The sequence below is a fragment of the Rattus norvegicus genome, chromosome 1, assembly GCF_021556685.1.
Source record: "Rattus norvegicus strain SHRSP/BbbUtx chromosome 1, alternate assembly SHRSP_T2T, whole genome shotgun sequence".
Lineage (NCBI taxonomy): Eukaryota > Metazoa > Chordata > Mammalia > Rodentia > Muridae > Rattus > Rattus norvegicus.
The window spans coordinates 216,384,171-216,411,444 of record NC_141534.1 but is presented as its reverse complement, the minus strand read 5'-3'; the positions used below and the strand labels follow the sequence as shown (position 1 = coordinate 216,411,444).

The 27,274-nt window shown below is 49.8% G+C and overlaps 3 protein-coding genes across 9 annotated transcripts in view; 1 reads left to right on the top strand and 2 right to left on the bottom strand.

The window, feature by feature from the left end:
- Positions 1-274: 274 nt before the first annotated feature.
- Positions 275-8,404, top strand: Ppp2r5b (protein phosphatase 2, regulatory subunit B', beta). Its single transcript, NM_181379.3, has 14 exons — positions 275-587; positions 1,012-1,471; positions 2,145-2,341; positions 3,350-3,451; positions 3,596-3,688; positions 3,810-3,940; positions 4,999-5,058; positions 5,159-5,267; positions 5,633-5,686; positions 5,752-5,802; positions 5,913-6,032; positions 6,848-6,975; positions 7,156-7,257; positions 7,616-8,404. The coding sequence occupies exons 2-14, from the start codon at positions 1,273-1,275 to the stop codon at positions 7,761-7,763; spliced, it is 1,494 nt and encodes a 497-aa protein (NP_852044.1). The 5' UTR covers positions 275-587; positions 1,012-1,272; the 3' UTR covers positions 7,764-8,404.
- Positions 8,401-9,586, bottom strand: Gpha2 (glycoprotein hormone subunit alpha 2). 4 transcript variants are annotated; one of them, XM_087607028.1, is made up of 4 exons: positions 9,513-9,586; positions 9,096-9,201; positions 8,761-8,945; positions 8,401-8,674 (listed from the first exon to the last, which is right to left on the bottom strand). In XM_087607028.1, exons 2-4 carry the CDS (start codon positions 9,199-9,201, stop codon positions 8,573-8,575), a joined length of 393 nt encoding a protein of 130 aa, XP_087463154.1. In that variant the 5' UTR covers positions 9,513-9,586; the 3' UTR covers positions 8,401-8,572. The 4 variants fall into 4 exon arrangements, with proteins under 4 accessions (XP_087463154.1, XP_087463238.1, XP_087463210.1 ...); XM_087607112.1 differs by having other exon boundaries at positions 9,096-9,360; positions 9,513-9,569; XM_087607084.1 differs by having other exon boundaries at positions 9,096-9,365; positions 9,452-9,558.
- Positions 9,587-11,564: 1,978 nt separating this feature from the next.
- Positions 11,565-27,274, bottom strand: part of Majin (membrane anchored junction protein) — a 36,126-nt gene continuing 20,416 nt past the window's right edge. Inside the window, exons 3-13 of one of the 4 annotated variants that reach the window (XM_087583707.1) lie at positions 27,178-27,223; positions 26,361-26,564; positions 21,917-21,992; positions 21,263-21,388; positions 20,188-20,219; positions 19,510-19,601; positions 17,894-17,957; positions 15,879-15,959; positions 14,058-14,121; positions 13,033-13,141; positions 11,565-12,270 (exon numbers count right to left, since the gene is read on the bottom strand). In XM_087583707.1, the coding sequence (XP_087439833.1) occupies positions 12,225-12,270; positions 13,033-13,141; positions 14,058-14,121; positions 15,879-15,959; positions 17,894-17,957; positions 19,510-19,601; positions 20,188-20,219; positions 21,263-21,388; positions 21,917-21,992; positions 26,361-26,408 (738 nt within the window). In that variant the 5' untranslated portion in view covers positions 26,409-26,564; positions 27,178-27,223 and the 3' untranslated portion in view covers positions 11,565-12,224. Of the gene's footprint in view, positions 12,271-13,032; positions 13,142-14,057; positions 14,122-15,878; positions 15,960-17,893; positions 17,958-19,509; positions 19,602-20,187; positions 20,220-21,262; positions 21,389-21,916; positions 21,993-23,078; positions 23,227-26,360; positions 26,565-27,177; positions 27,224-27,274 lie in introns of those variants that run through there. The other 3 variants (XM_087583702.1, XM_087583715.1, NM_001024291.1) reach the window with 3 other exon arrangements.

The following is a 27,274-nucleotide window of genomic DNA, read 5'->3' as shown; positions in this document are numbered from 1 at the left end:
TTTTTTCCCTACACAGTGTTCCTTCCAGAATTCTGGAGTCCAGTAGTGAGCTGGGTCTGTCCCACTTTGCTTGCAGGTTTTAAAATACTCAGCTTTGTCTTGCGGAGTTCCTCCCCCTTGCTCCGAGGTTACCCGTAAGGTTCTGTCGCTTTCTTTAAGCAGAGTGGGGACTACATTTCCCAGCGGCCCTGAGTCTTCCCTGACGCAGCCCCCCCTAGCGGAGGGAGGTGAGGGCCGGGAGGGGGGAGGTGACTTGATGTCATCCTGAGCAGCTGGGCGGCGGGTGCCGGTGCGCAGCGAGCCGGGGCTCCCGCTGCGCTGCACCGCGCGGATCTGAGTCCAGAGATTTCTGCCGAGGGTCGCGTGCTGCCAGGGCCCAGCCCAGAGCCCACCGAGCGCCCGACCCCTTTTGGGGCTGAGCTGGGGGCATGCTCCAGCACCCCCAGAGCCTGGGAGCGAACCCAGGAGCGCCGCCGCCCAGCCCCAGCGCCCCGAGCGGCGGAACCACCGCTAAGGACCCTTGAACCGTCGTCTCCTCCACCAAGGCAACCTCTAGGGTCGGCGACCAAAGTCTGGATTTCTGAGGAGTGAGTGTGTACCCCAATACCACATTGAGGTTTGGAGAGCAGGAAGGAGCGGGATATGGGGAGGGATGCTAGAGGTGCTAAAAGCGAGCGCACGAGAGCAGGACCCATATTTTTTGGGTGAATGCACCGGGACGGGAGCCATTAGTGGAGCTGGAGAGTCACACTGCTGTAAGGAGCTGGGGATGCTAAACAGAGTCCCCATCCTGAGTAGAAACCATAGGCCGTACTTGGGGAGGGGCTACTCTAGAGCTTGGGTCTGGAAGAAGGGAGGGCCATGATTGCACCCTTGTTTTGGGGGTCTAGCAAGGGAAGGAGGGAAAAGAAGTGAAGGAGTAACTGCAGCACGCGCGGGCTGTCTTTGGAAAGAACCGACCTGCTTGCTCTCTGTGTCTCTCCTGCTGACCTTTCTAACCTGACTTTTCAGAAGAGCCAGCGTGGGAACCCAGACTGGACTCTTCTGGACCTCCAGGAAAGAGCTGAGCCATTGCCTTTCGACTTTGCCTGCCCCCCCAGGACTGGGCAGTTGCCAGAGGCCCTGGGGGGGTCAGGACTGTGGTCTTCACCCCCACCCCCCAACACGCTGGGCAGGATGGGTCCCAGTTAGTGTGTGTGGTCTCATTCAGCTTACTCCAGACCCACAAGGAGCCCCTTGGGCTCTGAAAGATTGACTTGCTGCCCTCTGGCCATGGAGACGAAGCTGCCCCCTGCAAGCACCCCCACAAGCCCCTCCTCCCCGGGGCTGTCTCCAGTGCCACCACCAGACAAGGTGGATGGCTTCTCCCGCCGATCCCTCCGCAGGGCCCGGCCCCGACGCTCACACAGCTCTTCTCAGTTCCGCTATCAGAGCAACCAGCAAGAGCTCACTCCACTGCCCCTGCTCAAAGGTGAGCTGTTGTTGGTTGCCAGGGTACCTAAGTCCAGAAGGAAGCAAGGTGGGGGAGGACCAAGGGAGAAGCAGCTGTCAGGTAGAGTTTGGATACTCTCTTAGGCCAGGAATTCCACTGGAACTGACCCCCCAGTCTCCAGGCCTCTGCTGACGCATGGCCTGACTGGCCTGTCATCTCTGGAGGTGGGGCATCTTGAAGTGGTGCCAGGGGCAGGCAAGGGCCAAGGGTGGGGCACACAGCCTAGGTTTCAGGAGGCTACTATCAGTCCAGCCAGCTGCCTAGGTCCTGGGTAGGTGCTTGGCATGGTTCCCTGTGATCACCACGTGCCCCCCACCCCCAACTTCACTCCTGCCCGCTTTCTACGTTTGGTTCACAGATCCATGTGCAGAGGGAGGTAGTGGCTGTTGGGAACCATGCCTGCATATTCAGGGTTTGTGATCTTGCTTTAAAATCATGAGGTCTCTGCTCCTGGATTAGAAGAGAAGACCACTTTCCTACCCTCAGCTTCCCAGGAGTGAAGGATAGGACTAGAACTGTTTGCTTGCTGTACCACAGTACCTTGTATGGGGGCACCTGAGGCTTCCTGGAAAGTCATTCCGAGGGATGAGGAGTTCCACCCCTGTCCAGAGTGACAGCTTGATCCAGGCAGTCTCCCTGTCCCTCTCCCCAGATGTGCCAGCCTCTGAGTTACATGAGTTGCTAAGCCGGAAACTGGCCCAATGTGGGGTGATGTTTGACTTCTTGGACTGTGTGGCTGACCTCAAGGGCAAGGAGGTGAAGCGTGCAGCCCTCAATGAACTTGTGGAATGTGTGGGGAGCACCCGGGGGGTCCTCATTGAGCCTGTCTACCCAGACATCATCCGCATGGTAAGCACTGGCCAGCCTCGGGTACCCTATTAATCTACCTCTCGGACCCCGGTGGGAAGAATTAACGTACACCCTTCAGTTTGGCCTCAGGGGCCTTGCTTCCATTTCTACTGAGTCCCACTGCTGCCTCCCAGGACCCTCTCAGGATCTCCTCTCCCTATTGTCCCTATACTTAGTGAGATGGGCCTAGGGTAGCTGTCCTCCAGGCCACTTGCCTTCCATGGTCTAACTAAGGCATGGGCTGTTCTGTGCAGCCCTCTCTCATAGTCTGGCCAGAAACGCCTTGGCTCTGAATGCCTGGGGACTTCACTGCTTACACCTTACCACCACCACTGAATCACATCCACGTATGGATGTGTCAAGCCACCCTTGGGTCTCCAGCCCTTGGCGTAGGGCTTGCATGAACTTGGTGTTTAGATGAAGATTGCCCAGAAGAATGAGTTCCTTGCTGGGAAGTAGGTCAGTCCAGGAGAATTGGATGAGGACTGGTGGTAAAACTCAGTGTAAGGCCTCAGGTTCAATCCCCATGTCCTCACTGTACTTAGAAAGTGCTTGGCTGGGGTTGGGGATTTAGCTCAGTGGTAGAGCGCTTGCCTAGCAAGTGCAAGGCCCTGGGTTCGGTTCCCAGCTCTGAAAAAAAGAAAAAAAAAAAAAAAAAAAAAGAAAGTGCTTGGCCATGCTAGGCAGTGGTGGCTTGCACACCTTTAATATCAATACTTGGAGGTGGAGGCAGGTGGATATCTGAGTTCGAGGCTAGCCTGGTCTACAGAGAGAGTTCCAGGATAGCCAGAGCTCTGTTACACAGATAAAATCCTGTCCCCACAAACAAAAAACAAACAAAATAAGTGAGTAACCTGATTGCATACTGGCAATCCTAGTTACTTAGAAGGCTGAACAGGAAGGCCACAAACTCATTACCTGCTTGGGATAGAGAGAGCTTTGAGAGTTCCCCAAACGTCTGCTTCTGTGGTCTCATCCTTCAACTCCCCCCGACCCTTCCTCTACCAGATATCAGTAAATATCTTCCGGACCCTGCCGCCCAGTGAGAACCCTGAATTTGACCCTGAAGAAGATGAGCCCAACCTTGAGCCTTCGTGGCCACATCTACAGGTATGAAGGGCTGGGGAGCAGGGGCTGCATTTCAGAGTAGATTGGATAACAGGGGAGACCCTGACTGTTGGCCGAGAACTGCAGGGTAAGGGGAGTAGAAAGGCTGTAGCTAAACTCACTCCTTGCTCTGTCTCCCACCCCCAGCTGGTATATGAGTTTTTCCTGCGGTTCTTGGAGAGTCCAGATTTCCAGCCCTCTGTGGCCAAGAGATACGTGGATCAAAAGTTTGTTCTGATGGTGACTTGGGGAGCCCAGGCGGGGTGGCACCATACAGCAGGCACAGGCTATCTAAGGGACATGGGATAGGATGGGGGAAAACAGCTTGACATCTGGGTTTATCTTACCCTGGGTCCTGCAGCTCCTGGAGCTATTTGACAGCGAGGACCCCCGGGAACGTGAGTACCTCAAGACCATCTTGCATCGGGTATACGGCAAGTTCCTGGGTCTCCGGGCCTACATCCGCAAACAGTGCAACCACATCTTCCTCCGGTGCGTTGTCCTGCCTGCCCAGCAGAAGTCTGGGAGGGAGGCGGGGAAGAAGGGACCTGCTGGGCCTCCCGGGGTGTATGTTTATCAAGTTCTGGGTATGCAATGTAGTATTCATTATAGGAAGCCTGTCAAACCGGCAGAGAATAAGTATTTATTCCCATTTACAGATGAGAAAATAGAGGCCAAGTGAGAATACTATAGGAAGATAGTTACGTAGTTTAGAGGAACCAAGGCAGCCTGCAGGGATGTAGGAGCTCGATCTAATCTTTACCAGTCTGGCCTATAATCACCTATAGGTCGTTCTTGCTTTCTGAGCATGTTCCGAACACCATATCCACTGGACATGGGGAGTCCCTGTGACCTTGTAGTTGAGACCATGGCTCTATATTTGAGTTTGGTTCCAGTGTTTTGGTGAACTTGGGCAACTCCTTGAGGTTCTGCTCTTGCTTCATCCTTTGAAGTGGGCACACTGCCTGTGCTAATGTGGAGCCTCCAAAACCCCTGGCATAGCTCCTGGCCTGAGGTGGGGCTTCTGAAACATTAGCTGTTGTTTCTAGTGATAAAACAGAGAGGCTCAGAGTCCATTACTCCCCCATTTATTAACTTTGAGGTGAGTAGCCTTTAGCTACAGAGTCTCAACTTCATCTCTGTAATGGTTTTCCTCGGTCCTGCCTCCTCGGGGGTTTTGAGAATCACAGTGCTGGGTAGAGGTGTTTGCCTTTGCATGGAAATTGAAAGTCCTAGGCTAGGTGCCTGCGGGCTGGCTGGGCACCAGGTAAGGAGTGCTAGGGACCTGAAGAAGTGAGCTGGGGCTGTCTCCAGGAAGAGAGACTGGGACTGACAGTGGCTGAGATGCCTGGTCTGAGAAAGACATTTTGGATCTTCCCATGTGGGTGTGGACTCAATGGGCGATGTTTTGGGGCACCAGGAAGGGAGCACTCCCATGGGGAGAGTTGGACAGCTGTGTGAGATGAGTCAGAACTGTTGGCAGGAAGGGTGACAGGGAGCTGGACCTGTCCCAAAGCTCCCACCCTCCAGATCCATCTCTTCTCCCGCAGGTTCATCTATGAGCTGGAGCACTTTAATGGTGTGGCTGAGCTGTTAGAGATCTTAGGAAGGTAATTCTCCTTGGGCTTTGGCTGGGCCTGGGGTTTCTGGTGGGAGGGACTGGGGGCCTGCTTGGCTGAGCTCTGCTCCTCTCTTCTGTCCACTCCAAAGCATCATCAATGGCTTTGCGCTGCCCCTGAAGACTGAGCACAAACAGTTCCTGGTTCGAGTCCTCATCCCCTTGCACTCTGTCAAGTCACTGTCTGTTTTTCATGCTCAGGTGAGCCCAGGCCTGGCCTTGCAACAGCAGCAGCAGCAGCAGCAGCAGCAGCATCATTTGCTGACACTCAGGGCTGCCTGTGGGGCCAGGAAGTCAAGTTGACACTTACTGATCCTCTCTCACCCCCGAGTCTCTACTCATTCAGTGTCCTCTACCTGAGAGCTGGCCTCACACACCAGCTCTGTGAGTCTCTAGCACTCAGAGCCGGGTGCCTTGTAGGTCCAGAGCAGCAGTAAGTGCTCAGTGAACAAGCGTGTGAAGGCAGTAATGAGCAGATAGATGCCTGGCACGCTGTCCTAGGCAGCTAGTTCTTGGCTCCTGGCCCTTCCTGACCTTGGCTACTTCTTTCCACCCTGGCCCCGCAGCTGGCATACTGTGTGGTGCAGTTCCTGGAGAAGGATGCGACCTTGACAGAGCATGTGAGTGCCTTGGAGGGAAGGTGGGCCCCTCGCTCTTCAGGTCTGACTCCTTCTCCACCTTCTAGGTTATCCGGGGGCTTCTCAAATACTGGCCTAAAACCTGCACCCAGAAGGAGGTATGAAGGGTTCTCACAACCCTGACAGTAGTGGGGAGGGCTCAGCTTCCAGAAGGCGAGCAGGCGTGTACTTTAGGGGAATGTGAGCTGCTGCCCTGCCCTCTCCCCAGGTGATGTTCCTGGGGGAGATGGAAGAGATTCTCGATGTGATCGAGCCCTCCCAGTTTGTGAAGATCCAGGAGCCTCTCTTCAAGCAGGTGGCTCGCTGTGTCTCCAGCCCCCATTTCCAGGTATATGACAAAAGGGGGGTGGGGGTGGGATCAGGGCAGGGGCGGAGCTTGGCAAGGATTCTCAGTTACCCTAACATAGCCCCCTTCTCACCTCAGTTCTCTTTCAGCCCTAGGCCTGGTAACAGGGAGATGATGGCCTTAGGGTCATGAGTCGTAGGGCCAGACCTAGACATGTACTCCACTGGCTGAGAGGCTTTACACTTGTCTAAGTGGGTTTCCCTGAATATAAAATGGGCCAACATTTCCTATTGAGAGGAACAAGAGCTCATAGTTGTAAACCAGGGAAACGGACCCAACGTGGGCTGCAGAGTTGTGGGCCCCTCTCCTCTTTTCTCGCTGACTTTAGATTTCACTGGTCCCCATTTTCTGGCCAGGAGGTTTAGTTCCCCATGCTATTCTATACTTATTCCCATCCCTAGGAGTCATAACCTGGTGGAAGTTTGTTCTTCCTCATGATGGCTCTAGGATTTCACTTTTAAAACACCTTGAAGTACAGGGACTGCTTTCATTCTGACGACAGCTGGTGGAGATAGATGGGTGTTCTTACCCCATTCCCTCAGCAGATAGCCGAACCTTAGAAGCAGAATGCCTTGTGGGGCTGTGCACACACAGTGGGCTCTGGAGGAGCAGGGCTGCCCACGTTGCCTGTAAAGCCAGGGTTTTTTTCTCCCTCCACTTTTTTCTCTAGTGGGTCAGATAAGCCCTCAGGATGGGGTGTGGAAGTTAGGGGTTCTGGGTTTGAGGCTAAAGAGAAAAAGCAGACCTTGCACACCCAAAAGCCACGACTAGGCCCTCTCCCTGCTTCACCCGCTCAGGTTGCAGAGCGGGCTCTGTATTTCTGGAACAATGAGTACATCCTGAGCCTCATTGAGGACAACTGCCACACTGTGCTGCCTGCGGTATTTGGGACCCTCTACCAAGTGTCCAAGGAGCACTGGAATCAGTGAGTGCCCAAGCTTTCCCACCCTTTGGAGACAGACACCACAACTAGTCCAGCCCCTGAGCAAATGTTGGGATGTCAAAGGGAGGTAAAAGCAAGGACATGAATGGACAGTGTTCTGGGACCGGGTGCAAGCAGAATGGTGTTTCATGAATCTCCTCACACCTCTCTTTGCTATGTCAGAACCATCGTGTCCCTGATCTACAACGTGCTCAAGACTTTCATGGAGATGAATGGGAAGCTGTTTGATGAGCTTACAGCCTCCTACAAGCTAGAAAAACAGCAGTGAGTACCGGGCAGGAGGCTAGCCACTGGGGAGGGACAGAGAAATAAGAAGGAATCAGACCCTTAGGCTGTGGAGAGAATGAAGAGGACCCCTCCCAGGGTGCTCAGCTGCATCCTGTGTCTGTCCTGTACGAGTACACCCCAGCCATTCTTTTCAGTACCCATGCCCACTGGCTGCTCTGACCCTGTACCAGCGCTTCAGTCAGGACAGCTCAAGACCCAGCTTGCCCTCTCCTCTCCTCTTCTCTAAGCCGAGGGTTCCCCACAGAGTCCTAATCACTTTATAGTGGGGTGGCAGTGAAGGAGCTTAGACTGCAGCTGCCAGAAGAGGAAGAGCTGCCTCACCCTCTCTCCCCAGGGAGCAGCAGAAGGCCCAGGAGCGGCAGGAACTTTGGCGAGGCTTGGAGGAACTGCGGTTACGCCGGCTACAGGGGACCCAAGGGGCCAAGGAAGCCCCTGTCCCAAGGCCTACGCCCCAGGTGGCTGCCAGTGGGGGTCAAAGCTAGATAAATCTAGAACAGGAGAAGCTAGACCCAGAGCTATCAGCCCCTCCATCCCTTCTGCCCAGGGGCCCAGGGAGGCCCATGCCTCCCCGTGGCCTTGCCAGCGTGGCTCTAGGACTCCCTACCAGCCCCATGGGAACAGCTTTCATGGAGGGGAGACCAGAAGGCAAGATGGTAGTCTTGGCAGCAGAACTCTCAGGCCCTTGTGGCAAGATTCTGGCAAGACTAGACCAGGGCAAGTCTTCGACTGGGAAGCTGCCATCGGGGATCCTCCCCTGCCCTACACAGCTAGGCTCCAGGCGGCAGCTGGGCTTCTCCCCCTGCTCCTGGCTTGGGCCATGGACACTCAGCACCTGGCTTGGCCTGCCTTGGTCTGGTCAGGGCCTTCCTCATCCCCATCATGGGGGCACAGTCTATTTATTCTGCCCAGCTCACCTTCAACAAGACATTGTCCAGGGACATCTTCCTCTCCTCCCCCTTGCCCTGAACTTCCTTATCCCCTTTTTATTTATTGGGCAGGGGGAGGGGTGAGGGCACAGGCAAGAAGAGAGTCACATTGTCCTGGGGTGAGGGGGGGTCACAGTAATCATGGTCTGCTCCCTTCACCTGGCTAGGGGGCAGACTTAATAAAGAGCGAAACTCAAGCACTGCCTGCTTTATTGAGGACAGGGGTGAAGGAGAAAGCAGCAGTGAGACTGCTGAGGAGGCCAGGTAAACAGAGGCGAAGCCCCATCTTCAGACTCCAAAGAGGGCTGGTCTGAGAGAAGCACGACCTATCAGTGGCAGGACTGGAGGCCTGAGCCCTTCGGGGCCTAGTAGCGGGAGAGACGGCACATATCACACTGGCAGGCCCTAGCCGTGAAGATCTCGAGCTCCCCACGCTGGTTCCCCACGCAGTGCAGCCACACCCTCACCTGTTGGAGGAGGACCTAAGTTTGTTCCCATTCCTTTCCACCCTGGGCCCCCACCCTCATGCCCCCACCGGGGTCAGGCTCCTTACCTTTTTAAGGCTGCTGATGGTACAGCACTGAGAGACAGAGGTGATGTTGTGTCGATAGCCACTGGCAACCAGCACAGAGTACCGAGAAGGGAAAGCACTAGACTCACAGTGTCCTACACACGCCTGTGCCACATGGGAGCCCTGGCAGGTGCCATGGCGATCACTTCGCACTGTCACGTTAAAGGCTAGAAGGAGACAAAAAAGCAGTCTGTGAAGGCTGTGCTGGCCTGGTCACCTGTGCTTCCTGTCTGCAGCTACCCCCTCCCTCCATCCCTCCAACCCCCATACACCCTCCAACCCCCACCCCCATCCACTGTCCTAGCAGAGTTACTCACGGTGCAAGTGGCAGCCTGGGATTGGGACGGCTGCCTCCAGGCCATGCCCTTCAGTGACTGCCAGACCCAGCAGGCAGAAGAGCAAGACTCGAGGTGCCATGGGCATCTGAAAAGGAGTGGGTGGGAAGGGAAGTCTTTGCAGTTGTGTCTCTCCCCCAGCAAGCCAGGCTTCTGGGTCTTCCGACTGTGAGGTGTGCCTGGGTGGCACTGTTGATCCTCTCTGCCTTGGGTGGGAATGTGTGGGGTGCTTGCTTCCTTGCCTCAGCTACTCTGGAAGGCAATGAGCAGCCACTTGTGTGTATGCCATCCTTCTATGCACTGTCCCCTGGGATGTCTCTCATGGCTGGGGTACATACCAACCCTGGCCATTTCGGCCCCTCCCTCCCTAGCTCCACCAGCCTGGCTCCAGCAGTTTACCAGTCCGGCAGGAACTGTAGACTCCAGGTGCCTCCTGCTGGTCTCCAAGCTGGTGCTGGCTCTCCCGGCTTTTATTTGCTGGTGTTTTAGAGCCCCGCCCTCCTAGATATCAGCTTTCAGGCCCCTCCTAGCCTGAAGCCTCTGTACAGTCCCACCTGGAGATCAGGATCTGGGGTTTCTTCAGAATGCAGTCTGCAGACATTTCCCTTCCCATTAGGCTGTCTACTGTTGAATCCTAGAGGAAGTGAGGCAGGCCCAGGGGTGGCCCGTTGTGTCCTGTGGGCAGCTGGGTTTTCTTCACCCTCTGTGAGCTTGGGCAGGACTCTTACCTGATTAGCCATTCTCTGTCTTAAACCTGCTACCCTCAGCCCTGTTGCCGATCTGTCTTTTCGTGATTGCAAAGGAATGGGATTGAAAATCAACTTTTTTCTTAAAAGAATCTCACGTATCCCAGAGGCAACCTTGAACTTGATCCTCCTGCCTCCACCTCCTAAGTCCTGGAATCAGAGGCTCGAACCGCCATATTCAGTTCATGCTATTCTGGGGTCGAGCCCAGAGCCTCATACATGCTAAGGAGGCCCTCTACCAGTGGAGTTACATCCCCAATCCAAGAACGAGATTCTTTTGTTCAAGGCGCCCCACTAGTGAGGGCACCTAAGCTGTGTGGTGGGGCACTAGGGAAGGTCCATTTCAGTCTCCTAGAGTCCTGGGAGTGCTCAATCATGACATGGCCAGCTGCAGGGTAGAGTCTGAGCTAGAAAGCCTCGATAGTCCCTGGGATAGCAGGGACCAGCCTACATATAAGCCCAGCTAGACTCCAAGCTCAGTGGCTCCGTTGAGTCTGACTCTGCTTAGAGAGGAAAGGCTCCCTTTAAGAGTCACATTCTCATATCGTAGTATCTATCCATGGTGCTAAGTGACACCTGAGACAAGAATGTGACATGTTGAGGACTGTGGGTGTGGTTCTGTGGCAGAACACTTGCCAGGAAGCTTGGGGTTCTGGGTTCCATCCACCAGAACACAGCAAACAATAACAAAAACCTTAGTCAACATCAGCTGGAAGCTGAATGAAGAAGTACCCAGACCAAAGGTCTTCAGTGATCGCAGGCAGCCCCTCTTAGCCCTTACCAGCCCACACCTGCCAGAGCTTGAGAGTTCCTCAGAGTCTTCAAACCCTACCTCTCACTTTCCAGATACTCCCAGCCAGCATGGGCACTCAGCTCTTCAGGCTTTAGAGTGAAGTTCTCCTCAGGATTGTAGGACAGATGTAGTGAGCAGGGTCTGGAGAAACTGGTATCACCCATGTTGCTCGTCCCTTATCCCTACACCCTTGCTTTTGGTGTCCCCTGCTCAGGCCCCAGGTCCTGGGTTGCCTGCCCCCTCCCCCAACATCCTATTTCTTTTCCCTATCAAAGGGAGAGATAACCAAGCAAAGGGACTCAGAGGAACCAGCACTTTAGACCCTGGCTTCCCATTAGGAACCTTGTGGCATGTGACAGACAAGTGGTCTTTAAAGACTGGGGTAGTCCATCCTAATATTGGACTTTACTAAGTTGAAAAGCTAAAATGGGTTTTCCTAAATTTCCAACAATTATTCTTTTGGCTCTTTGAGGTCACATAAGCCCATGATGGGTCTCTAGATGGCTCTTGGGTGAAGAAAGGGCTTGGGAACCTTGGCCTTTTCCAGGGCCCTAACCGGCACTGGCTGTGTTCCTGTCGAGGTACCTTAGGGAGCACTATCCTTTGTGTCCCAAATGAGGACGGGATAGTTTGCTGGGGGCAGTGGAGCGGGACTCGGGCCAGTGAACCTTGTGTGACCTTATTCCCTGACCCCTAGTTAAGAACTAAGAGCTGAGAGCAGGTATACATCTCATGTGGTTCACTAAGCAACAACACAAGACAGGGGTTTTGGGGGAGGCCCTGACTGCTCCCCTGTTCTCTCTTATGCTCTAGTTCACCAAGTTCAACCAATGGTCCATCATGAGCAGTTACCCTGTTACCTAACAGGCATTAGAATCCTATGTATGAGAGACAGAAGACTTAAACCTTAGGGCAGTAGAATTCTTTAGTGTTTTATTTATTTATTTATCTTAGAACTTTTAATACAATTACATTTTATTTTGTGTGGTGTGCAAGCCATGGTGCGTGTATGGCGGTTGGAGTCGGGTGATGAGGTTTGGGTGCAGGTGCTTTACCCATTGGGCCACCTTGCTGGCCCTTCTTAGCATTGTTTTGTTTTGCTTTTCCAATTATGGGGCAGGAGGCTGGGGTGCACAAGTTTCTGCAGAAGCCAGAAGAAGGTCCTGATAGAGCTGGAGCTGCAGGCCGCTGTAGGTTGCTTGATGTGAGTCCTGAGAACCAAGCTCAGGTCCTCTGCAATAGCATCGTACTTACACCTCTCCAGCCTCCTCCTTAGTGTTTTAAATAGAAAAACCAAAGGCAAACAACAGGATAAACTCACACGAGGACCCGGTGGTCTGGTGCCAGCATCCCCATGACCAGGGGTTAGGAGAAAAAAATGGCACGTGGGAGCCGAGACACAGACTTGAAGCCAGCCTGGGCTATGTTACAGTAACACTTGTCTCAAAATAAGCAGAAGACAAAAAGAAAACAGAAGCAAAGGCGGTGTGGCATAGCTGAGGAGGAGTCACTGAGAGGGGACATCTTCTTTCCTATGCTGACCCATGAGCCGTGCTGTGGTGCCTGGAGGGCTCACTGAGTGCTCTTCCTGAAGAAGTACCGAAATGGGAAGAGGGCGCTGCAGGATGCAAGCAGAGGGGTCTGAGACTGAGGGGGTGGCTCATTTCTCCCTCGTGCTTCATTAGCCAGGGCATTTTGCTCTGAGGAACCACTGAATGGAAACCCAAGTCCAAAACAGCATCTGAGAAGGCACCCAAATTAGATTATCCCCGGAAGAGGGTAATAAAGGAGAGAGAAGTGCAGCAGAATAGCTGAGATCGAGATAGACAAAGATTTGCTCAGTGTTCTTTGCAGAAAGGATTCTGAACACACACCAAGATTTGAATGGAGAGTGAACGCATTCTGGACTCCAAATCATCTGAATGACCCAAGAAAGACAGATGTTTCTGCTCAATCAACATTTGTGAGACAGGTCTCATGTGGGGACCTCAGGGTGGAAAGAACTGTGCAAAAATGAACAGACAGCAGAGCAGCCCAAGCTAAAACTTGCAGGGTTACAAAGGGAGGCCCTGTCTCCAGGGAAGGGCACCCCGCACGATGGTGCACACCTTCCATCGCACTCTGGAGACGGAGGCAGAGGGATCTCTGTGAGCAGGCCAGCCAGGGTTCTGTAGTGAGACCTTGTCTCCAAAAAAAAAGTACCCAGTCTTTTGAGTCAGGGCCCTCACTCTCAATTCCATTCCTGTTATCTATCTCTGAAAGAACTGAGAAATAAACCACAGGAAGAATCTCCTCCTCTACTCTCTCCCCCTCCAAGACCCAGTGAAGCAACTGAACCCAGAGACTGCTTTTCAGTTTGATGGCAAAAACTCTGTCTTACCTTAGAAACCCCAAGAAGCCTCTGGCTGCTGGCTCTTTCAGTGGTGGTGGATTGCTGTGTTCCAGTGGAGGGACAACCAGCCCTGGCAGGCTATGCCCCAACATAGGATCTGTAAGGAAAACACTCAGGCAGGGAAGAGACGCTGACCCACGGACTCCTTGATCTAAGAGGAGATCACAGGGCAGCCGCACACACCGAGAATTCTTTAGAGTCAGGTGAAATGTTTGCTCTGACCTTTCCAAATTTCATCTCTGCTCAGCAAGATTCTATTCTGACCTTGGCATATTTTCAAAGTCAAGTTTGAGATATTTATACGGCTCAAGTCTCAGCCGTCCACCAGAGCTGACATGTTTCCACAGGAAGCCACAACTTGTCCAGTAATTCACAGGCTCACATCCTGCATCTGGATAACTGCATCCCGCTCCGTGTCCTTACTCAGAGGAAAGCTTGGACTGCTGGAAGGAGTCCTCTTTGGGCATTCCTAGACCAGGCAGAGCATCTGTCTATACCTTCAGTTTATTTATTTTTTGAGACAAGATTTTATGCAACCCAGGCCAGCCTCTAACTTGGTTTTCGGTAAACCATTGGAGCTCTAGGACGCAGGTGTGTACCTTGTCTGGTTTTCTGAGGTGCTGGGGATTGTCCCCGAGGCTTTATGGGAATGGATTCAGTATTTTACCAACTGAACTCCAGCTCCAGCCCCTGCTGCACCTTCGATCTTAATGCTGATGCCCCAGGTGAAGAGAACACACTTCCCAGAATAGTCCTTCAGCCCCACAGAAAAGGGAGCCACGTCCCTTCCAGCTTTCCTTTGAAACCTTCCACTTCATGAGGAAATGCTTTGGAATTTCTGGGCTACTGAGTTCAATGTCAGAAGCAGGGGGTGGCTGGGCATGGTGGCTCATGCCTGTAATCTCAGTTTTGAGGAGGGGAAGGCAAGAGAAGGCTCAAGAGTTAGAAGCTACCCCAGGCTCTACCACAAGAGCCTGACACAAAGAAAACAAACAAGAATCTCCCCAACTTACCCTGCTCCGTGACAGCAGTGGAATCTGAGGCTGGGGTATCCTGCTGGGAGTCTTCACCCCAGCTCTATTGAAACAACAAAACAAAACACAGTAGAATAAAACAAAACTAAACAAAAAAGACCAAGGATAAAATCTCTCTCTGTCTCTCTCTCGTTTTCTCAAGATAGGGTTTCTCTGTGTAGCCCTGGCTATCCTGAAACTCTGTAGACTAGGATGGTTTATTGGCTGGTTTTATGTGTCAACTTGACACAAGCTGGAGTTATCACAGAAAAAGGAGCCTCAGTTGTGGAAATGCCTTCATGATACAACACAGCCTTATATCTCCGTGTGCCACTCTTTGTAGAAATTCTTTGTAGAAATTTGTACCTTGGGGTTGGGGATTTAGCTCAGTGGTAGAGCGCTTGCCTAGGAAGCGCAAGGCCCTGGGTTCGATCCCCAGCTCCGAAAAAAAGAACCAAAAAAAAAAAAATTTGTACCTTGAAGAGGATATCATACAGGTCCACATTTCTAGTAAATGCTCTGATTGTCAGAAACAACATACATTTTCTTTGGAATGTCTGCCAGTTGGCCTCTCCTCACCCAGCATAGCCTGAGGCCTGACTGTACAGCACATGGGTGCTATTCTGGGTGAGCTGCTTTCTGGTGAAGTACAGAGTGCTGGAAAGACAGTTGCAGTAGGTCCCTAGGAAGTTGCACTGGCTCCTATTCTAAGCATACATTTCAAGTTAGAATGGTAGATCTTTCTGAGTGTTTTCACCAACCCTTCAAATTGATGTCTACAGTGGGCATGCCCAGGGAAATATTCCTACACAGACGAGAGAACTCCAGGAGGAAGAAAGCCATTCTCACCTCCTGGACAGCAAGGAAGATTCCCAGGGCCTGGATCTAGTTTCTTGAAAGGATAATTCTTACAGACCTAAGGAAACTATGATTCTGGACTTAAATCTTGCTGCAGAGATGACTGAAGAGTCCAGCATTTATGAGGGCTGGGTCTTAGTGGTCAGAGAGAGAGAGAGAGAGAGAGAGAGAGAAAAGCTCATCCCGGAAGCAGGGAAAGTCCTCTTACAAAGACTGCTTCCCTGGCAGGCAGTATACTGGCACAGACTGAGGAGCAGAAAGACAGGCTGAGGAAGACCGTGGTGCCACTGAAGAAGGCCAGCAAGCTGTCACACCTTGAAAGCCACCGACAGTTCAGAGTCAGACCTCCTTACAAGTGGAGCACACTGAGAGAATACCCTGAGCGGTCTGGTCCACATGGGGCCATTTATCTGCTAATCTCTCTTAACCTTTCCCAGTCTGGCCCTCTGGGTCTGGAATCTAAAAGGACAGAAAGAAAGGGTCTTCCCTTCCTATTTGCCCCCAAACAGGTCTCATGAGACACGTGCTGTATTCTTTTATGCATTCCCTGCTAAAGCTTTTCAATGTGTTCAGACATGCACAATCCTCCCTGGCTGTATGTGTTCCTCTCACCCAAACTTTCCACAAAGGGGTGGGAGGATGCCGAGCACTGAACCATAGGAGCAAATTCAATTCTTCCAGCTCAAGTGGCTTGCACTGACAGTCACTGTGGTTGCATTAATTTGGGAGAAATCCTTTCCCTGGGAACAGGGGCAGCGACGGAGGCTGTCTTTGGGCGTTGAGTCAAAATCAATAAACATGCTCCTTTTGCTCAGCTTCTCTCTAAGCCCCGAGTTGAAATGAAAAGGTAATTATGTTGAGTAAGAAGCTGTGGGTACTGTTCTTACAGGAGATGATGTGTCAAACTAAGAATAGGAAGGCACGGAGGGTAGCGCGAGGGAAATGCTCCTTTATAGCAATTACCTTGCTTATAGAGCACTTTGTTCTCCAAGGCTTCATGCACCCCTCTTGTACTTTCTCAATCCTCTTCTTGACTTCCAGAGGCTGGGAGTGCAGAGGAAACAGCTTTCAACCTAGGACCACTCGGTGGTCTGTGCAGCTGACACAAAACTGGGCCATCTTCTAACCCTCTGTTTATTTTAGAGACATGATCTTACTACGTAGCCCTGGCTGGCCTGGAACTCTCTATATAGACCAGGTTGACTGCGAATCAGAGAATGCAGACCCTGCCTCTGATTCCTAAATGCTGAGATTAAAGGCATGTGCCACCATGTCCAACTTCCTGCATTTTTTACAAAGTAATTTAAAATGTATTCTTTCAGCATTCTGTCGGTGCAAATACTGTATCTGATCACCTTACTCCTGCTCCCACTCTCATCCTCTTCCCCTCACTCTTCTCCTCAGCACATCCAGCTCCTGTGTTTATGTCCTTTTTATGTGTAGGGTCTGTGTGTAGGGTTTGTGTGTAGGGTCTGTGTGTATGGTTTGTGTGTAGGGTCTGTGTGTATGGTTTGTGTGTAGGGTTTGTGTGTAGGGTCTGTGTGTAGGGTTTGTGTGTATGGTCTGTGTGTATGGTTTGTGTGTAGGGTCTGTGTGTAGGGTCTGTGTGTATGGTTTGTGTGTAGGGTCTGTGTGTATGGTTTGTGTGTAGGGTCTGTGTGTAGGGTCTGTGTGTATGGTTTGTGTGTAGGGTCTGTGTGTAGGGTCTGTGTGTATGGTTTGTGTGTAGGGTCTGTGTGTAGGGTCTGTGTGTAGGGTTTGGTGTATAGGGTTTGTGTGTAGGGTTTGGTGTATAGGGTTTGTGTGTAGGGTCTGTGTGTAGGGTTTGTGTGTAGGGTCTGTGTGTATGGTTTGTGTGTAGGGTCTGTGTGTAGGGTCTGTGTGTAGGGTTTGGTGTATAGGGTTTGTGTGTAGGGTCTGTGTGTATGGTTTGTGTGTATGGTTTGTGTGTAGGGTTTGTGTGTAGGGTCTGTGTGTAGGGTTTGGTGTATAGGGTTTGTGTGTAGGGTTATTTACTGAGTCACAGGCAGCTTTCCAGTGGCTACATTCCAGCATAAAATGGCTCCCCTTCCCCCCAGCAGTTCACGATCTGCCCTTCCTTAGTTGGGGGTTGAGTTTAAGAAGGGATGATACAGGGGCTGGGGATTTAGCTCAGTGGTAGAGCGCTTACCTAGGAAGCGCAAGGCCCTGGGTTCGGTCCCCAGCTCCGGAAAAAAAAGAACCAAAAAAAAAAAAAAAAAAAAAAAAAAGAAGGGATGATAGGGATGATACTGCCTAGATCTTGCCTAGGTTTTAATTCAGCTAGCCTTGCCTGCTGTGGGGTTATGAATGCACTGACGCATCAGCCCTGAAGACATCACTTCACAGCAAACACACACCCCAGTGTCACTCTACAGCCCTGGCTGACCTGAAACTTACAGTGTGGTTAGGCCAGAGTGCTAGAGTTATAGGCGGGCACCTCCACCCCCTACCAATGCCTAGTGCTGAGACGTGCCCACCTCACCAGCTAAGACGAGACAGGCCCCGACTCAAACTCCAGTGTAGATTAAGGCAAAATATTTTCTATGGTGAGGATTCTACATAGGATTTCATGCTTATTCAATACAGACCTATTTTTTTTTTTGGTTCTTTTTTTTTTGGAGCTGGGGACCGAACCCAGGGCTTTGCGCTTCCTAGGCAAGTGCTCTACCACTGAGCTAAATCCCCAGCCCCTCAGACCTATTTTTAAGTTATAAAACATGAGCAGTTAAGTCGAGAAGACTGTCATCATCAAAAGACCCAGGGTGTGTTCATTATACAACTACTTTGGGGACAGTGACAAGTGCAGAACAGTTGAATGTTGTTCTACAGAGAGTGAAACCCAAGAATGAGTTCAGTCAAGTCAGTGTGCAGCAGGACCGAGCAGCGTGGGTAACAGGAGCCGGCCTGTAACTGAGAAGGAGCTGTCAGAGTCTTCAAGCCTCCGTCTTGATGCTTACCCTCTTGTGCTCCTTCAGAGCCTTCTTAGTGCTGGAAGCTTCACTCCATGTCTCCATCTTGGCCCTGAAGTGGGGGAGGGAAGCCCAGGAAATGTCATTGGCTGTGGCAACATCACCACATTCAAGCAAATGTAGCCCAAATGAATATTTCAGCAAGTTGGCTATTTTTATACTACTCCTGGCTGGCAGGATAAATTGTGTGGCAAGATTTTCTTTGGTTGCTTTAATTCACAATACAATTTCAATTGGAGACATCTAAAGGCATGTTTAAGACACAGTAAATGTGATGGAAAGAGGTATCAAACTATGAAATATTCAGTTGTACATCAAAACCCAGGGGAGATGTGGGGCCTAATCTCTGTAGGAAAATCAGTTAAATAAAAATAAAACCAAGTTTTACACCTCAAATATGACCACGCTCTGCTCCACACGGCTGTCGACGCTCCACATGGCTGTCGACGCTCCACATGGCTGTCGATGATATGTGACATCCACACAGAAGGCAGTCACCCTTGTAACCTACTTTCACTGACATGAAAGCACCTTAGGCTGGAGAGCAGCCCCACCTTGGATTATTCCGGGTGGCTGGCCTCCCTGGGACGGTAAGAATGACTAAATTGTCTTACCGACTAACTCTTCCACTGACACAAGTAACCTCTCCAGCAGCAATCAGCATGTTGGGATATGCCGCATTCCCTCTGACAATCCATGCACACTACACCTTAAGACAGAGTCTCCAGCATCCCGACCGGCCTCTCGCAGTGAGCCGTTCTACTGCCTCTGCCCCTGAGAGCTGAGGCCGGGAATGCACCCCCACACAGACAGGAGCTTGCACACAATACATTTTAGCCAATTGTTCATGGGATAAAACATTCTATTTTGTTCGTTTTATTTTTTCCAGAGTCCTTTGCATGTGTATGTTCGTGTATGTCCAGGTATGCAGGTACAGGGGTGTGAATGGACACATGTGCACACATATGTGAAGGGCAAATTTCAACCTCCAGTGCTGTTCCTCAAGTATACTTTTTATATGAGACGGGGTCTCTTGCTGGCCTGGAGCTTGCCAAGTAGGCTAGGCTGGCTAGCCAGTGAGCCCCATGGGTCCACTTGACTGCATCTCTCCAGTACTATAGCTATAAGCCTGTGCCACCATTCCTGGCAGCCCCACGGGCTCTGGGACCAGGCTCAGGCCCTAGGCTTGCACGGCATGAAGACATACCAACCAAGCTATGTCTTTAGCCTCCTTCTGTTTTGTATAATATTCTGAGAATTCCTACGTTTTGTGATTTCTATTGCATAATACCATGCATACTCACTATGTTGAGTTTAGTTCTACAGATCTGATGGTGTCCTCCCAGCCTGTTTTGATGTTGGGGCCTCATGCCTGTTCGGTGAGCATTCTGTCAAGCTACACTCCAGTTTAGTCTCTAACTTGAGGAACAGAACAAGTTTACTTTGCTGAGAGACTGGTCAAATGAAATAGAAACTATCAACTTATTTCCTTTCTTCAGTTTCCCCTCGGGTGGGCAAGGTACTGAAGAACCCTCCAAAGCAAGCAACTGCTCAAGGTCAGAGTCAACAAACAGAATAGGCGGCAAAGCCTCTCCACCACTGACCTGTGTGGCCCTGGCCTGCTAGGGGTGCTGGGCTCTTCCATGAGTTTCCGTTTCCTCATTGTAGCTTCTTCTGCTTCCTTCGCAGTTAGGACCTGCAGAGAAGAAACCAGACTCCTGGACCTCTCTTCTTTTTTTTTTTTTTTTTTTTGGTTCTTTTTTTTCGGAGCTGGGGACCGAACCCAGGGCCTTGCGCTTCCTAGGTAAGCGCTCTTCCACTGAGCTAAATCCCCAGCCCCTTTCTCTTCTTCTTATATATGAGTACACTGTAGCTGTCTTCAGACACACCAGAAGAGGGCATCAGTTCCCATTACAGATGGCTGCGAGCCACCGTGTGGGTGCTGTGAGTTGAACTCAGAACCCCTGGAAGAACAGTCAGTGCTCTTAACCCCTGAGCCATCTCTCTAGCCCAACCCCTCTTCTTCTAGAGCGGCTCACAGTTTAGAGGGCCTAGCACAGAGGACTGCCTACCAAAGGCATCTTGTAACATCTCCACTTCAGCAAGACATTCTGCAGAGATGTTGCCTCTGAAATCTAGATGAAGGGGGACAGATGGACTCACGTTTACAGTTAGTGGGACCTGAGCACCAATGGAGGAGCAGAGAAGAAGATACAAGAACAGCACTTTTTTTGAAGCAAGAGAGACAATTTTCATTTTTGTATAGAAAAAGCAAAACTTACCAACTCAAGAGGAATATCATCTGTTGGTTTCCCTACAATGGAAAATTTGAAAGTCATAATGGAGCAAGACTGTTTTACCTGATTTTCTGGATTTTATTTCTAGGAACTGGCTTGAGATAAAACTTCTGCCTGAGCCCTTTCCTTTTTTGACTGGTACAACTTTCCTGAACAAATAGTGACTTTGAGCTTCCGCCCTACCTTGCTCCAGAACAACTCTTTCCTGTATGATGATGTGGAGTTGATTCCAGTTGTGTACTTCAGTAGAATGCTCTTCAAAGGAGGATCAATTTTACTCCCTGACAACCTGGGTGTCCTCTGTTCCCCATCTCATTCCCTTGAGGAGGTATCTCTCACTAAATCAGAGCCTCAGCATTTCATCTAGGCTGGCCAGCCACCAGTGACCTCCTAGAACCTGCCCATCTCTGCCAACTCCCCACCCACTACCCTCGTCCCTGGAGAGGTCAGAGTTACAGGTACATGTATGTGGCCAAAGGCAACGGGGATTCAAACTCAGGTCCTTGTGTCTGTCTCACAAACAAAAACAAAACTAAATGTTTACGTGGGTATCTGGCACTGAGCAATTACTCTGCAGACACACTATGTACTCCCACCTACCAATACTTTTATTTTTTAAAGATTTATTTATTTATTTATTTATTTATTTATTTAATGTATATGGGTACGCTGTAGCTGTCTTCAGACACACCAGAAGAGGGCAGCAGATCCCATTACAGATGGTTGTGAGCCACCATGTGGTTGCTGGGATTTGAACTCAGGACCTCTGGAAGAGCAGTCAGTGCTCTTCACCACTGAGCCATCTCTCCAGCCCCCACCTACCAATACTTATGCATACAATCCCCAAAGCTAGTGTGTCTCTTCACCATTCACAAAGGCGTCACAGGCAGATTAATAACTTAAAATGGTGCCTAAGTCACAGGGCACTGAACCAAGCTTGAAGGAAATGCTCCAGGGCCTGTCCTGTGTGGTCAGAGCCCCATGGGGCGGAAGGCTCCAGGGCGGTCAGCTCAGAGTCCTGACAGTGTCCTTTGTTATCCCCCTCTTTCTCATTACTCACCCGAAGGCAGACTTTCAGCAAAGCATTTCATCTCTATGTAGAGAGTAAATACAAACGGGTAGGGAGTCAGGATGATTTCTCCATGTTTAAACTTCAGGTGGGAAACTCTCTCCCATTTGCTTTTATCTGAGGATGGTGCTAAGGACCTGAGGAAGGAGACCAGTACGTGTCCCTGGAAACCATGAGAAGTCGGAGACGCCAGCTCTCCTCTCTGACCGACCTTCTGAGTGGTCTTCCGTCTCACTGCTTCCATTTGAGCCTACAGTGTCACCTGTGGGCCATTAAGAGCTGGGAAAACCCAGCTGTGGTGTCACCTGTGGGCCATTAAGAGCTGGGAAAACCCAGCTGTGGTGTTGCATGACAATAGTTACAACACTCAGGAGCCTGAGGCACGAAGATTACTGTGAATCCCATGCTACCCTTGACAACATACTGAGGGGAAGGACAGCCATGGCTACATGGTGAGACCAGCCATTGTTAGCTACCTCAAAAGCCCAAATGTCAGGCATGGCGTTTTACATGGTGTTAATGTAACCTAGCACTTGGAAAGTGGATCTAGGACCAGCCTGGGCCACATGAGATTGGGGTTAACTTAAACATCAAGCTCCACTCTTCTGGGGGAGCGGTGGGGAAGGACCAGGAAAGAAAGGATACAGGGAAACACAATGAAGTGTTCTGTAACGAAGGGCTGCAGGCTGTCCATGTTTGCTAAGACTGCCCGGATAGAATCCTGAAAGAGATATGTAAAAGTATTCTCATACTGTTAGAGCTCTTCCCATGTCCACCGTTCACTCTCTTCAGACACCTGCATTCTGTTTGTTACTGCTCGTCGTTGTTGAGTCTCACTGCATAGTCCTGGCTGGCCTGCAACTCACTGTGTGAACAAGGCTGGCCTCAAGCTTACAGAGATCCACCACTGCAGACATCAGACACTATATCCATATTTGTATAATTTTTTCAATTAAGAAAAGGTTGATATAAATATCAAAAAAGATATAAATATAAAAAAGATATAAATATCAAAAAATAAAATAAAGACATAACTATCAAATAAAGATATAAATATAAAAAATAAATATATAAATATCAAAAAATAAAGATATAAATGTCAAAAAAAAAAAAAGGAAAGAAAGAAAAGGTTGAAAGGCTGAGTGTAGTCAGGAAGTTGAGGTAGGAGGATCTCTGTGAGGTTAAGACCAGGCTGGTCTACAAAGAGAAGTCCAGGGGAGCCAGGACTAAACAGAGACATGGGGCTGGAGAGATGGCTCGGTGGTTAAGAGCAATAACTAATCTTTCACAGGATCCAGCTTCAATTCCCGGGATCCACACGGTGGCTCACAAACATCTGTAATTCCAGTTCCAGGGGACCCAACACCTCTTCTTGTCTCCATGAGCACCAGGTATGCATAATGCACAGACATACATGCAGGCAAAAACACCCATACATGTAAAAATAAAATGATAAAATAAAATAAGTAAAATAAAATGTGGGTGCGCACACACAGGCCCCTACTCGTGGAGGGGAGGCACACACATGCTACAGAGCACAGCCTTCAGCCTTCAGAAGTTCTCTTACCCTGCCATGTGTGTCCTGGGACTAAAAGCCAAGGTGTCAGGCTTGCCAGGCAGCACCTTTACCTGCTGACATCTCGGGAGCCTCACACCTATGTCCTAATGAAACCAAACCATTTGCTGTTTCCTGATTATGTCTTCTGCTCCTCCCCTTCAAGTGTTTTTGCTTTTCCTTCTGCCTGAATTGCACTCTTCCACCAGCCCATGTCCAAGTGCCCCCCCCCTCGCCCAACCCCTATTCTACCTGGAAGGTACAGTTCAGAAGAGAGCCCTGCAGAGAGCTGTCCCTGCGGAGAGCTGTCCCTGCAGCACTGAGGATTGGTTAGTAGTCCCCATCCGTTTTCCCTACTGAGAGAAGTGCTGTGTACTCCGTCCTCCTGCTTTGTCAGGGCGTCTCTTTACCAGTCTTACTTTAAGACTGAGAGCATAACAGGCCCTCATCAACAGATATGAGTAAACGATAATAACAATACTTACTGACATATGGTTACTTTGCTTTTGCTCGAGTCAAAAAGTCTTGCTTTAACTGTTAATTAGTCCATAATTAATCTTGAGGAGTCTAAATAATTTGGCTTCTTAATTAGATTCCTTAAGGAGTCTAAATAATTTTGGCAGTATAAAATGACTGCTTTGCCTGCAGGCTGGCTCAGGAGAGAAAAGCCCATTTGTTACTAGGTTTGAGAGTTTGAGTTTAATCTCTGAAACCCATATTGTAGGAGAGAACCAATTCCTACAAGTTGTCCTTTGACCTCCACATATGAGTGAGTTGTGGTGCATGAACAGGCACGCACACACATACATTAATTAATTAACTAACTAATTAGTGTATTTAATATTTTTTCTATGACCTTTTGAGGGGGGAGAGGTGGGTATTGGAACTGAACCTATGGCCTTGGGTGCCTCGTATTCTCCCACTGAACTCTGCCCTAACTGAAGACCACTTATTTTCTATAGAAAACATTCTGAGTTCCAACGTTTTTAATTTTACTTTTGTAAATGTTGTTTTCCTCAAGTTTGGGCCCTGGGAAACAGAAACTCATTTGCTGTTGTATCAGCTATACTAGCGTTGTGTGTTGCTTATAATGGCAGCTAGTATCTACTATGATGGCATTTTCTGGTGTAAACATATGTTCTGTGGGTAGGTGCATGTGTCCATATGCACCTGTGTGCACATATACAGGGGCCCAGAGATCAATGGATGTCTAGGGAGAGGAAGAGAAAGAGAGAGGGGGAGGGAGAGGGGGAAGGAGAGAGAGAGAGGGAGAGGGGGAGGGAGGGAGAGAGGGAGAGGGGGAGAAAGAGGGAGGGGAGGGGGAGGGAGAGGGGGAGAAAGAGGGAGGGAGAGGGAGAGGGGGAGAAAGAGGGAGGGGAGGGGGAGGGAGAGGGAGAGGGAGAGGGAGAGGGAGAGGGAGAGGGAGAGGGAGAGGGAGAGGGAGAGGGAGAGGGAGAGATATCCCTGAATCTGATTTCTTTCCCTTTGTTTCTACTAACACAGCATAACCAACCTCCCTAAACCACCAACAATCAACCCCACCTATGGGGCCCTAGCTTTATGCACCCTCTGAAAGGTCCCAAAATTTCAAACGCCACACAATCTGCAGCTGGCAAAACCATACTTCTGCTAGAGCAGGAGGCAAATCACGGTCACATCCTACACCTGAGATCAAAATGAAAGCACATTTTTATAATATTTCTGTTGCTTTCAAATAAACCAAGATTCCAGAATTCTCACTAGAGATGGCTCAGTGGTAAGGGCTGTTCTTCTAGAGGACTCTGACTTGATTTCAGCACTCACACCTGTAACTCATAACCTGTAACTCCAGCTCTGGGGACCCAACACCCTCTTCTGGCTCCCGCAGGCACTTGGCACATGGGTGGTACACAAACATCTACACATAGAAAATGAGTAAATAAAATGTGTAAAAATGAAAGAAAACATAAAAAGTAGTTTGCTGCTAGGAATGGTGGCACATGCTTGTAATCACATTCAGGAGGCTAAGGCAGCAGGAGGAGAATGAATTCAGGGCCAGCCCGAGGTTCATAGTGAGATCTTGTCTCAAAAAAAAAAAATCTTTTTAGGGACTAAACCACCAACCAAAGAGTACACATGGAGTACACATGGCTCCAGCCACATATGTAGCAGAGGATGGCCTTGTCGAGTATCAATGGGAGGGGAAGACCTTGGTCCTGTGAAGGCTCGATGCCCCAGTGTAGGGGAATGCCAGGGCAGGGAGGCAGGAGGGAGTGGGTGGGTGGGGGAGCACCCTCATAGAAGCAGGGGGATAGGGGATGGGATGGCGGTTTGCTGAGGGAAACCTGGAAAGGGAAAAACATTTGAAATGTAAATAAAAAAATATTCAATAAAATAAAGAAAAATGGGGTTGGGGATTTAGCTCAGTGGTAGAGTGTTTGCCTAGCAAGCGCAAGGCCCTGGGTTCAGTCCCCAGCTCCGAAAAAAAGAAAAGGAAAAAAAAATAAAGAAAAATGTTTTTTAAATACTTTTTAGCCAGGCATGATTCCAGTCCTTAAAAAGCTGAGGCAGGAGGATTGCCATTAGTTCTAGGTATGTTTGGGCTTCGTGATGAGAAACAGTCTAGCAAGGGTTACTACCATACAATAGTCCATCTCAAAAACCAAGCAAAGAGGCTGGCGAGATCGTTCAGAGAGCTGACAGCTTTTTCAGAGGGAATTGAATTCCCAACACCCAAGTGGTGGCTCACAACCATTTGTAACTCTAGTCCCAAGGGATTCAATACTCTCTTTTTGTATCTGACACACATGATTGATATATATGCAAAGTACCCATACACATAAATAAACAAACATAAAAAAAGAATTGGGAGCTGGGCAGTGGTGGCACATGCCTTTAATCCCAGCACTTAAGAGGCTGAAGCAGGTGGATTTCTGTGAATTTGAGGCCAGCCTAGTCTACAGAGTGAGTTCCAGGGCATACAGGGCTACATATAAAGAAATCCTGTCTCAAAACAACGAACAACAAAAACAAAACAAAGAGTTGAGATGCAACTTAGATGGCAGAGTCATTACTTAGTATTTATGAAGTCCTGGATTCAATTCCAGCACTGGATAAACCAGGTGTAGGTGTGTGTGTGTGTGTGTGTGTGTGTGTGTGTGTGTGTGTGTGTGTTTGTGCGCGTGATGATATATACACCTATAATTCCAGGCAGGAGGATGAAAATTCAAGGACATCCTCAGCTACACACACCAGCCTGAGATAAAAGAACTCATTGCAAAAATGAAACACACACACACACACACACACACACACACACACACACACACACACAGGACCAATAGTGGAGACTCAAACCTGTAATCCAAGCACTTGGGCAGCAGAGGCAGAAGAATCTCTGAAAGTTCAAAACCAGACTTGTCTACACAAGTTCCAGGCTAGGCAGGAATATGTAGTGACCCCAGGTTCAAAATAAATTAAAAACAAGCCAATCAAACAAAAAAAGCAGTTTGCAAACTTTAATATGCACATTAATGTATGTAAATGCTTTCTAACCTGTATGTGTGCCCAGCATTGGACACATCTACTTGAAATCCACACCATAATCTTGGAAACAGATTAACCTCATCAGACAGGTGAGAACATACTGGAATACAGGGCCAGGCCCCCAGAATTCTAACTGCTGGCCCAATGCTTTCATCAGTTTACAAAGCTCTATCTCTGTTCAGTCTTCTTTCTGGAAATCTCTAACAAGCAGAGCTGGGTAGAAAAGGAACGAACATGAACTTGGAACAAAGTGATAGCAAATGTTTCCAATTAAAATGAAGACACAGGCACTTGTCAGTGTATTTACTGCCCAGTTTCCTGAACGTCAAACCCCAGGCGGTGGTTGGGGCAGTGGCATTCCTAGAGCCCTGGAAGGCAACCACCCTCCGGAAGCCTCTTTGTGCCAACTGCCACAACAGAGCTGCCCTGTCTGGGAACCCCAGTGGAAACAAACAACGACTGGTCTCAAAGGGCTTGGACTTAGTAAGAATTGAGCAAGGATATGCGCTTTAAAACTTCCTGGAAAAATCGTGGCTTCTTTGCATGGAGATACCAATTTAGCGGAGGGAGTTTGTGACTCAGTCTGTAGGAAGTAACATAAGTCTGGGCATGAAGCTGGCAGTGGTGGCACATACTTTTAAGCCCATCACTCAGAGGCAGGCGGATCTCTGAGTTCAAGGCCAGCCTTGTCTACACAGAGTAACACAGAGAAACCCTATCTCAACAAAACAACCACCATCAACAACAAAATGAAGTTTGGGTGTGGATTCATCCTTGACTTCAGGAGTAAACAATTTCCTCAGAAGTTGCTTCATTCTTTGCCTACCTCCAGCTCCTGGATGATGACTCCCTTATCCTCTATTTCTTCTCCTCTAGAAGGGAAACAGAAGTACCATAAGAAAGCAACCCCTGTCTAGCATCTG